At 37.3% G+C, this 11,835-nt stretch overlaps 1 protein-coding gene across 1 annotated transcript; it reads right to left on the reverse strand.

The window, feature by feature from the left end:
* Window positions 1–9,266: 9,266 nt before the first annotated feature.
* Window positions 9,267–9,892, reverse strand: LOC114613143 (ubiquitin-conjugating enzyme E2 C). The gene has a single exon (XM_028758336.1). The coding sequence runs from the start codon at window positions 9,890–9,892 to the stop codon at window positions 9,353–9,355; it is 540 nt and encodes a 179-aa protein (XP_028614169.1). The 3' UTR covers window positions 9,267–9,352.
* Window positions 9,893–11,835: the final 1,943 nt, after the last annotated feature.

Genomic DNA, 11,835 nt, shown 5'->3' on the forward strand with positions numbered 1-11,835 from the left:
TTTGGTGGCCCCTACAGATACAGAATGGGTGAAGGAAAGCATTTGGAATTTTCTTCCCTGCAGTTGGCATAGTGAAGTTTTGCTGTCTTTCATGAAGCTGGAGTTCCCCCTGCATGAAGGAATGACACACATCATTTGACACCACAACTAGTCACAAATTTGAATCATCTTTGCTCGACTTCTTTCAAAACCCCAACAAAATTTAGAACTATTCTGTTTTCATGATGCTCCGTCTTTTCTGTTTGCTTAGGTGTATGCAATCATTCATTCTATGTGAAAAGAAAAATAGAGTACTTATATTATTATCACTTGACAACTTTTTAGTCATATGTCACTACTGAAAAATGTGTTGGATATCAATTGAAGGAGCATATTTTTCAAAGAATTTAATTATTAAGTTTATGGCTAGGGGATTACATCAGAAGAAAGCTTGTATATATATCTTATAATTAAACCCCCCCAAACTTAACCAGAGAATAATTAGATTTTAAATGCAACAAATGCTCAGGGTGCGATTTTAGCTAATCAAAAAAAAAAAAACTGAACTATTTTAATCAAAGTGTCTGTGAACTGTATTTTCACAAATGCATCAAAATCCCTCTTATTCTACACTTACATTTACGAGCGAATGTGCTGTTTCATTTTAAAACTCAGCTAATAGAAGTCAAAATGCAATTCTACCTCACTGTTTTTCATTTCATCCCAACTTTCACACAACTTTTAAAGAGACTTGGACTACAATAGAGAGTCAGGTGGCCCAACAGCTATTCTCTTCTTGGAGCTAATTTAAATCTCTTTGTTCAATTCTTTTCAATTTTCAGATATTGACGTTTTTAGAAGAACAGACGCCCTCTTGGTGTATGTACCATATGTGTCTGAAGGCTTCTAGATAATCAGTGACACCCATTTCTCAGAGTAGCTGTATGCCCGTGTCACCCTCACTAACAGACTTGAGGCTTTCTAATTCTCTGCTACTATGTCCATTACGTGAAGGTGAATGACCCTTCTTGTTCTTCATCCTGATTCCAGCTTTTCCATCCCAGGAGGAGGGTGAATTAGAGCCTCCAGGGGAGTCTTTTTGTTTACAGCAATCACTTCATCGCCTAGGTATGACTTTGCTAGACTACAGTCTTGACCTCTCTAGCCACTCCACTTACATTTTCCACTTCTCCCCAGAGCCTCAAATCACTCAATGTGGCTTCAGTTTTATTTAGTGAACCTTATCACCTTCTAGCATACTACAGATTTTATGTATGCATGCACAACTCTTTCTCTTCCTAGAATGATAGTTCCACATGGGAAGGTTTCTTATAGTTGTCATATTGTTTTATTTCTTGTTTCTTTTTGTCCCCAATATCAGGAACCCTCTGGGAACATGGGAAACTTCAATATCTTTATATTATTCCTGTGCTTGAAGATGCTCTGAGAATGCTTTTACACTTAAGGAAACTCTTAACTAAAAGAAAATGCTTACTAAAACTAAAATAATCCGACTTTTGCCCAAGCTTGTAAATAAGCAGAGCCTAAATGCAAAGACCCTTCCAGAACTGCCTGCTCTACATATAGCCTCTCTGGTGCTTCTCCAGTCACAGGCACTGTGGCAGAGATCACTGTGTCTCAACTTTACTTCATTTATTCACATGGACTAAGACTTTGATGATCAGTTATTAGATTGTAATGGGCAATTCATGAAAACAGGTATTTCTGGAGGAGAATTAAACTGCTCAGGTCAATTATTAGAACAAAAAGCTACTGTAGACAGTAAAATAAACATGCTTCTCCATTTTTTGTCATTTAATAAATTATCAGTGGCACACTGCGTAACCAGTCCAACATGAATTTTTTTCCCCACCAGGAAACCACATAGAGCATAAAGGAAAAAAAGGAGACTTAATTTCTGGAAGTTCTAGGATACCTTTGTTTTGTCTTAGTGCAGAAAAATAAAAACCTGTCTGTCTCTGTCTCTGTGTCTCTCTCTCTCTCTCTCTGTCTCTCTCTGTCTCTCTCTCTCTCGCGCGCGCTCTCTCACTCTCTCTTTCTCTCCCTCCCTTCTTTGCTTTCTCTCCCTCCCTCTCTCTCTCTGACTCTCTCATTTATCAAGACAGACAAGGTTTCTCAGTATAGCCTTGGCTGCCCTGAAACCCACTATGTAAAAGCCTGGCCTCAAACCCGGAGATCCACCTGCCTCTGTGATGGTAAATGTGGTTTTCAATGGCTGAAGTTTTGCTCCCTCCAAAGTGTTTCTGTATTTAGCCTATAAGTCTTAAAATTGTAATGGACAGAAGTGTGTCTTTTATGGGGTGTACAAAAGGAAAACTCCCTATACTTATTACTATAGGCAGTTCTTTTCTGATACTGGAATTCATCAACAAACAGTTTGATTCCTTAAAAAAAAATCAAAATCCACCATATAAGATATCTACCTATTGCTGGAGTGAGGGAAGATGGAGTATCTTCTGATCCATCATTAGCAATGAGGCTGATTCTACAAATTGGGAGAATGAGTTGGAAGTCTGAAAAGAGGTGACAGTGAATCTGTTACCGTGCATCAAGGTTCAGGGCAATTCAGCCTTCTTCCTCCAGCATTGCTGCAATACCTTAGTGAAATATCACAATAGAAAGAGTAAAAAGCAGACAGCTAATGATGGAAAGTCTCTCTGGAAATTCAACAGAGAGAACAAATGAGTTCACAGCAATAGGAATGGATTGACCTGAGAGATGTCAGCATGTCTCCTATACAGGCACACACACACACACACACACACACACACACACACACATATCTGATATATAGGTTCTCCAATATGTGACCTGGTGTTGGTTTTGTTCAACACAAAAGACAGTTTTTGTTCATTTCCATGTATCGTTAAATGTTCAAAACATTATGGAGAAAATTATATGCAATATGTGTGTGTGTGTATATGTGGCTTTAATTTTTTATAATTTTAAAATGTGTTAGTGTGCATGTTAGTGTGTGTGAGCCTATTTGTGTGCATGCACATGCATCTGAGTGGATACCTAGAAAGGTCAGACGTTCTAGATTCCATAGATCTAGAGTCACTGGCAGCTGTGAGTGGCCTGATGTAGGTTCTGGAAACCTATGTCCTCTGGAAGAACAAGTACTCTTAAATGCTAAGACCTTTCTCCTGTATAAGTAGTTTTAAAAGACAGAGAATTTCTGTTTGTTTGTTTGCTTGTGTGCTTGCTTTTTATATTTTAAAAACATAACTCAAGCAAGTTATGCTTCCATTTTCTTTATAACAATGCCCAAATCAGTGATTTCTTTTGCTATTGCGATCATTTATTCTTTGGAGGCAGTAATAATAATAGCAATACCAACAGAACACATCTGCCATCCTTGTAAAGTTGGGAATACAAAACACAGAATTTGTTGTCAGCCAGCTTAATGTAATTGTCAGGGAGGATCAAGCTTCAAACACATCACATCATCTTCGGGTAGACCTTTCTCTTCTGAGCAAGCCATCTTCCCACAGTCATTGTTCCAGACCACCATCTTCTGCTATCCAGTCATCAGTGCTCATGAATGTTCCACTTTAGATAGAATTTTTTGAGTCAATTCCTCGGGATGAATGACAAGAATGCCTTTATCCTATATAAGCAATACCAAGAGCATAAATGCCCTGACCAGCTTGTAGTACTCAATGTAAGCATATAACAAAAGCCAATGCAGTTGTTGCTTTCACACAATAACACAATAGAGTCTTAAGTGATATCTTTTCAGGAATAGTATGTGCTGCTCTCCCCTTCCCACCTCATCCTTCAGTTGCCTGATCTTCTTTGGCTCGGTTGCACTTGCACTGTACCCATCAGGAGCTTACAAAGACATACCTCTGGAACATTGCGTCTTTTCCTTCCTTTTCTACATTGCACTGGTCCTTGTCTGGTTGCTTCTCTCTTTCAGGTGAGAGCTCAGAATTCACATTTCCTAAGCTTAGCAGATAAACAAGCCCGTGTGGACAAATATTACTGTGTTGAGCCTCTTGACCTAGCTCCACCTACTCTCCTTCACCATATGCTTATGTGCATTCTTGTTTCTATCTATTAGAATGAGAGGTTGTTTTAGCTGTAAACCAGATTATTCTCACTAGTAGCACAGTATAAACGTCCCGGTACATCATTTGTAATCAGTTTGTTCATTCAGATATAGTAAAGGTGAATAAAAAGGAAAGCTTGGCTCTTATTACTAATCATCAAATGACAAATGGTTAAATACTTCAAAAAAGTTAAATTAAAAATTGTAAGTGGCCAAAAAGAATTAAGAAAAATCATAATTTTGAAAACAAGCTGAAGATTTCTTTAGACAGTTATAATTTCAACCTGCAGTATTTATTTTAAGAATTTTAAGTTAGAGCTCTCTTAAATTCAATGTAGTAGCATTTAAGAAAAAAAAAACTGAAGCCCTAGAATCTCTTCATACATCACTTTTAAATAGTTTTTCTACTCTAAATCAATTGATGTGTATCAGAAATTTAATAAGAATTAAACTTAGTCCTTTGAAAAAACTTATTTTACATTTCTGAGATAATTTACATGATGGTGAAGTGCCATGACTTTCAGAACCTGTAGCTGGAGTTCAAGGTAGAAATTCTAGAGTATTTATGATTACCATTCAGTTAGAGGTAGAAATTCTAGAGTGTTTATGGTTGCAGTCCAAACCTACTCATATAATAAAAGATCAGAATCCAGGGACCAAAACATGGATTTCTAAATTCACAAAACAAGTCCGTTTGGGCTGATAGGTTCGCACACTCCAGGAATGACTTTGCCAAATCGAGTGCGGGTCCAGCCGGCCATGCTGCTGTATAATAATGATATTGAGGAAAGCACAAGCAAGAGACGAAATGATGCTGGCTCCGAATTCCGCTCTCACTGATGAGCTAAATGAACTGGCAGTGCTTAGGAGAGAGGGACTAGGGAGACGAGCAAGAGCCAATTTTCTGTGCAGTCTAATACAACAATTTCTTTAGCAGAGGAAATTGGTTTAAAGTTCTTCTGTCCGTTTTCAAATGCCCTTTGTTCCGTGCTTCTTAAGAGCAGTGTGCCATAGAGCATTTCTATTTGCTGAAAAGTTTTAATCATAGGAGATCCCTGGCAAAGTTTCAATAATTCTCTGTGCCCCAAAAAAGTCAGCTGTGATGAGCACTGGTAGGTTTTTTTCGTCCCTTATATTTAATGGTCTGAAAATATTCAGAGGTTTCAGGGAAAGGCCTGGCAGGGCAGGCTGTGTGCCTAGACCAGTCCATCCTCTTTCTGAGTCTCCAGAGTAGGCAACCTAGGGTCAGGAAATTTAAAATTAAAGTCAGCAAGTGAGGAATGAGAATTTGATCCCATTTAACCTGCTGGAAACCTACATTTGAATTAGTACTAGAAAAGGCCAAGGCAGGATTCTTTTGAATCCCTTTGCCAAAGGCCAGAAGTATACATACATTTGGGCAAATATATTTAATGGCTTCTATTTGTTAGTTTCTTTGAATAGCAAACACTAATACCACACATTTTGTTATTTTTTATAAAAAGACTACTCTGACAAGTTTCTAACTAATGATATAATTACTTCATTAGGTAGCATAATTAGAAATTACTTGAAGTCTAAAGAGCTCCTGGTAAAGAAATGCTTAATTTACTAAATAATTTCAACTCAGATGATTATTAAGTTAAAATCAGAAGTTGCTGAAAACCTCAAGTAATGGTTTTACCAGTGCAGCATGATAGAGTAATTGCTCAATTAGCAATTAGTTACAAACAGCAGTGCCCTTTATTTTTACTTAAAATAAGTAAGCCAATTTCCACTCTTCAAAATGAATATTAATTACATCAGAAAACAGAAAAAAAAGTCACTTTTTATTAGAACCTACAGTAATACAGAATCCTTATACAATCTTTTATTTTTCTTTTCTGAAAGTGTAGGACTTTGAATCTGTCCTAAAGTCACCAAAGCAGAAAACAAGATAAACATTCTTTTACAACATCAAATGCATAAAAACTAGAACTATCTGTAAGACTATTTGTGAGGAAAAATGTTTGTTTTTTAGTACATAGGATGAAACAACATAAATTCAAAACAAACAGGTCACCTATTGTTAAAAAAGTTTATATGACTCTGCAGTCAAATTAACACACTGTCTCTCTTACAAGGAATCCTCATAGACTACATGGTTGCATTCATTTTGGAATGTACTTAGAAGACTTTGTCATTGAATGGATACCAGTACAAAGCTCAGAGTCCTTTCTTTACAGTGAAAAGGAAAGACTATTTAAACTTTGTCTTCTTTCCTTGTGGCTTGCAGTCTGCCTCCCTCTCATCCTCTGCCTCCTCAGAAGCCTCCTTGTCCTCTCCCACCAGATCTGCCTCTTCTCCTCCCCCATCACCTTGGATTTAAAGCCTACTTTGCCTCCATCTTGGTTATCACAGACTTCAATATTGAGAGAGATGCCAATTCTGCCAAGAAGGTCATAGAAGATAGAGAAATGAATGGAAACAATGTTAGGTGGGTTGAGGTTAAGCCTTGGAAGATCTTAAGAATTGGGCATAAAGAGAAATCAGGTTTTACTTTTAAAACTTTAGAACCATAAGGATGAAAAGAAAGTTTGATTGTCACTGGACTGTTCTGACCATGTCTATTAAATGAAATAAGTATGTTCTTATTGAATAGAAAATATAGAAGTATTGCCTATGTTATTCATTTTTGAAAACATTCATATTTGTTGATAAAGATTGTCATATTCCTTGAAACTGGAGCTTAAATTTGTCTATAGTTATACTTGCCATTTTACACTAAGACAGTGAGAAGAACTCTTTTTTTTATTATTAGTTTTAGTTGATATTATGAATAGGAAAGTTAGGGCAGAATACAGACTTAGGGTGTAAAAAATGTTTTTATTCTTGCCCAAAGTTATCTTGTTTCAATTAAAATATTTGTGATTAATGTAAGTTTTCTGCTTGCATTTCTTAAATGCTAATGGATAATATTGGGGAAAATTGCAAACTAAAACCAGCTAGATGTTTTAGTCTTTTAAGATACTTGTATCTAAGCCTGCTGACCCACATTCAGGAAGGAGATAATGAATTCTCACACACTGTGCACTGACTTCCACATATACACTGTGCCTATTCTCTCTCTCTCTCTCTCTCTCTCTCTCTCTCTCTCTCTCTCTCCCTCTCCCTCTCCCTCTCCCTCTCCCTCTCCCTCTCCCTCTCTCTCTCCCTCTCTCACCCACACACACACATGTGCACACACGTATACACACACACACACACACACACACACACACACACACACACAAGGTAATAAATTTTAAAATACAAGAGTTTTCCGACAAGTATATGCTACTTGGGTTCCAATCATGTCTTACAAGCTGTGAGTCATAGAGCAATTCAGTTACTGCAGGCTGTCTTCTGCATCAGAGAATTGCAAGGGGCCATCTTTGCTAGAGAAGGTAATTAGACAGAGCAACATATGACTAATAGTCACATGTACCATACTTACCTTGCCCCTTCTACTCTGCTTTACAATCACTACAAGGTTTAAGTTCAGGTCGAATCACCAGAAAACTGACATGAAGAATACATTTTTTGTACTAGGGTTGCTTGTTCTTGTATGATATAGTATCTTCTCTATGATTACATAGTTTGTATTTTATAATCAAGCCAATTCTAAAAAAAAAAAGATTTGTAGGATAAGACTGGGAGAAGTATATTTATTATCCTCAAAGTGGAAACAATATGATAAAAATGTATTGATAAACTGCAGATAATTTTTCTTACTCCATTGAAACTGCTACAACAAAATGCCATAAACTGGGTAATAAAGACTGGGTAATTTATTAAAAATAGAAGTTTAATGATCTTCTTTAAAGTGAGATGTGCAACATCAAGGTGTTAAGCTTATTGATGGAGAACCATTCTTCCAACATGATGTTTCTAATATCCTTATAACCTGAAAGAGAATGAAGCCAGGTTCTCCCTGTTCTTTTTATGACGGCTAAGTGGTAGTTAATATGAATTGTCAGTTTGAAAGAATCTCAAAACATCATAGGAATAAATTGCTTCACAAGTCTGCAAAGGAATTTCTACATTTGCTACTGTAGGAGAAAGAACCTTTCTTCATGAAGGTGACACTGTCAAGCCATATGGTAAAGAAGGAGACTGAATAAATGGAGGTGGGAGAAGTCCCAGCATTCTGCTGTGTGCTTTGTGACTGTGAATGCAATGTGACCAGTTACCTCATGTTCTTGATGTATGCTTTTTCTGTACCATGATGAACTTTAATCTATAATAATCCCCTTGTCCCCTAAGATTCTTCCTATTACACATTGATCCCAGCAACGAGAATAACTAAATCAGTTAATAATGCAATTCCCCGATACCCAGAGAAACTTGAAGGTTAAATTTGAACATGGGGATTGAGAAGTACACAGAAATTCCAATCATATACCTATTTAGAAAAAAAGTATTGTCCAGAGTACTTGCAGAGCAACCTGAATGACACTTCCACATTACAGCTGTGTAGCGAAATATAGGATTCACCAGATGGATGGATAGAACAGTCACATCACCCAGACAATAGACCAGATTCAATCTCCAATACAGTAGTTAGACTATTACTTCATAGTCTCAGTATAGTGAAAGGAAAACCCCCAAGTTGTTTTCTATACAGTTCTCAAAACAAAGAACTAAATAATATTCATTATATATTCTTAACACTCATACACTTTTGACAATATTTGCCAGTTGTTTCCACACTATGCTTCCAGATGTGTGCTTTTAAAAGATACATTGAAGGGCTGTCCTAAAGCATCAGAATCTTTCCTTATATGGAAATAGGGCCCCTGAATTATGACTAAACAAGAGGTCACCAAAACCAGGGTAAAGGACAAGTCTATCATGGCAAATGTCCTTTTAAGACAGAGGAGCAAAACACACAAGTACCTTCTAACAACAAAGGTATGAATCTGAGCGAGGTATCTATAAACTGAAGCATGCCAAGGATTCATTGCTACCACTATAACAGAGGCTGAGACAAGTGAATATTTCTCCAAAGCCTTAAGGGAGCGTGGCCTTGCTGACTCCTGGATCTGAGGTCTCTGCATCCTAGAACAGTGAGAGAATTTATTTCTGCTATTTTAAGCCAATGTGCTTTTATTTTTTTATTTTTTTTTATATAAAAACAATCAACATGTATTTATTTAATATACATTGTAAGGGTTCAAGCAGACTTAATTAAAAAAAAAAAACAAACAAAACAAAAATAACACAGCTTAGAAATCAAGGAGAAAGGACAGACAGTCTAAGAAAAAAAAGACAACACAGAAGAGAGGTGGACAGCGTGCATCAGGGCTCTTGGCTGGAGACCTGCTTTGAGTAGGTTTCTTGCAGGTACTTCTTAAATGCTGTGGGGTTTTTCCAGAGCTCTGCAGCATGTGTGTTCAAAGGGCTATCGATGTTGGGTTCTCCTAGCAGGCTCTGGATAGAGAGCAGGATGGTCCTGACGTCATACAGTGCAGACCACTTCTCCTTGAGGATGTCCAGGCAGATGTTGCCCTGGGTGTCCACGTTGGGGTGGTAGCAGGGGGTGAGGAACTTCACTGTGGGGGCGTTGTAAGGGTAGCCACTGGGGAACTCTAGGGAGAGCTTATACCTCAGGTCTTCGTATACAGTGCCGGCTGCTCCATGGATGGTCCCCACCCATTTGAACAGGTTGTCTGATTCAGGGAAGGCGGAAATTCCTTTGTCACCAGACATCATAAGGGTCATCAGCTCCTGCTGTAGCCTCTTACCCACAGGGCCCCGGGCGGCGCCCCCGCAGGGCTCGGCTCCTTTTCGAACGGCGGCAACGCTGGCAGCAGCTGGGTCGCGGTTTTGCGAGGCCATCCTAGAAGTGCTGGCACCAAGACAGGAGTGTGGAGACCAAAGGGCAACTCGCCAATGTGCTTTTAGTTCTTTGTTAAATGAGCCCTAGAAAACTAACACATTACATAAGAAAACAAAATAAGGGATAGCCGTTGTATAAAGTGATTCATTAAGATCAGGTATAATGGGATCTAGAGGGAAAACCATCCAGGTGATTTTATCAAGAAAGAGAGAAAAAGAAAAAAAAACTACTCAGGTACTGTGGTAAATGCCATGTCCAAGACTGAGGGAGGGGCATGATGATACTCAGATTCTGCTCAACTTATTTTTGAGACAGTCTCTCAATGGCCTGAGGCTTACCATTAGGCTAGGCTGGCTAGCCTAGGTGCCAATGAGCACCAGGAATTCAACTGTTTGTCGCACCAGCACTAGGATTCCCAGCACATAGCATCATCGTGGACAGTTTTTCTGTGAGTTTTGGGGATTGAACTCAGGTCTTCAGGTTTGTGCATTAAACATAATACCTACCACAGCTTAAATCTTGTGACTATATGTTGTTTATTATCTATCCTTAGCCTTTGAAAAGAAGGAAGTATTTAGTGAGAACATAGTTCTAAGAACTCAGGGAAAACAGGAAAAACACAAGAAAGCAGTCATAGACTGCTATGTCTGTAAAATGTAGAGAGAATTCATCAGAATTGAGAGTAAATTTTAGCTACTGGAAAAAGATATTCATATGCCATGCTCTAAGGAGGGCATCTCAATAATATATTACCCTACTATCTTCAAGATTACTCAAACCTGACAGAAATTTTACAGGATCCATCTGTAGATGAAGAACTACAGGCAATTAATGGTTACTGAGAAAGGCCTAATCAGTCTTCTCCAGGGCTGTGCCTCCTGAAATGTTATCTAGCTCCAAAGAGTTATACTTAAAAGCATATACATGTGAACAGAAAGAAACAGATTTTTCAAATTTTATTTATGATATGTATCATATGATTTTATTTATGATATGAATATAAATATGATCATATATATGAATATATATGTGAAAATATATATATATATATTTGAAAAGAGGAATGTGTGGTTAGTATAAGCGAGGATTTGAAGAGAGGAGATAGCAGGAACATGATGGAATATAGTACTTACATATAAAGTTGTTAAAAGTAAATTAAATATCACTTTAATACTTCAACTTCTGGTTGGAAGACATGACAAGCTAGGAGCTCTTCCTTACATTTGCAGGAACAATGTCAAGAAAATCACTTACTCTAGCAAAGGTTGCTTAATATGCATCAGCTAGTATTTCAGTAGTAGAAATACGCATTTGACAAAAACACAAATTTAAGTGTGCATTGCTAACAGAATTCTACAGTATGGAAAAAGATGTATAAACAATGTTAATCAATAAAAGGACTTGCCATAGGGAAAAGATAGTTTACAAACCTTTGAATTATCAGAAAAATAAATATGGTAGAGGTGTTTAATTTCAAATTTTTACATAGAAATTGAGTTTTTTATGAAAATTAACATAAAAACACAAGAAAATGTTATTCTCTATTAAGTATATATCAATTGTAACTGCATACTGGGGTTGGTGAGTGGATAATAATCAGTTGGTGTAGTCTTGTGCCATATGAACTAACTGCTCACAACCCTGATGATCAGATTCAGTAATGTTTACAGTTAAACTGTATTAATATAAAGAGAACAAGAAAGAATGAATATTAAGGGATGAAGAATGAATGAATGAAAGACTTTGGGTGAGAAAGAGAATGCAAAGCTACATGCTTTCTACTTGTAACTGTATCATTAGGGTTTTTGTTTTTCCCAGTGAGTAGATGCATAAGAATGTATTTGATAAAGAAAATACGAAATCCAATATGCAACTCAGTAGCTACAGAATGCCTATTCTAACTGTATAGCAACTAATTGTCATACAGATTTTGGATGTGGTT

Source organism: Grammomys surdaster, unplaced genomic scaffold, assembly GCF_004785775.1.
Source record: "Grammomys surdaster isolate TR1022 unplaced genomic scaffold, NIH_TR_1.0 126189, whole genome shotgun sequence".
Lineage (NCBI taxonomy): Eukaryota > Metazoa > Chordata > Mammalia > Rodentia > Muridae > Grammomys > Grammomys surdaster.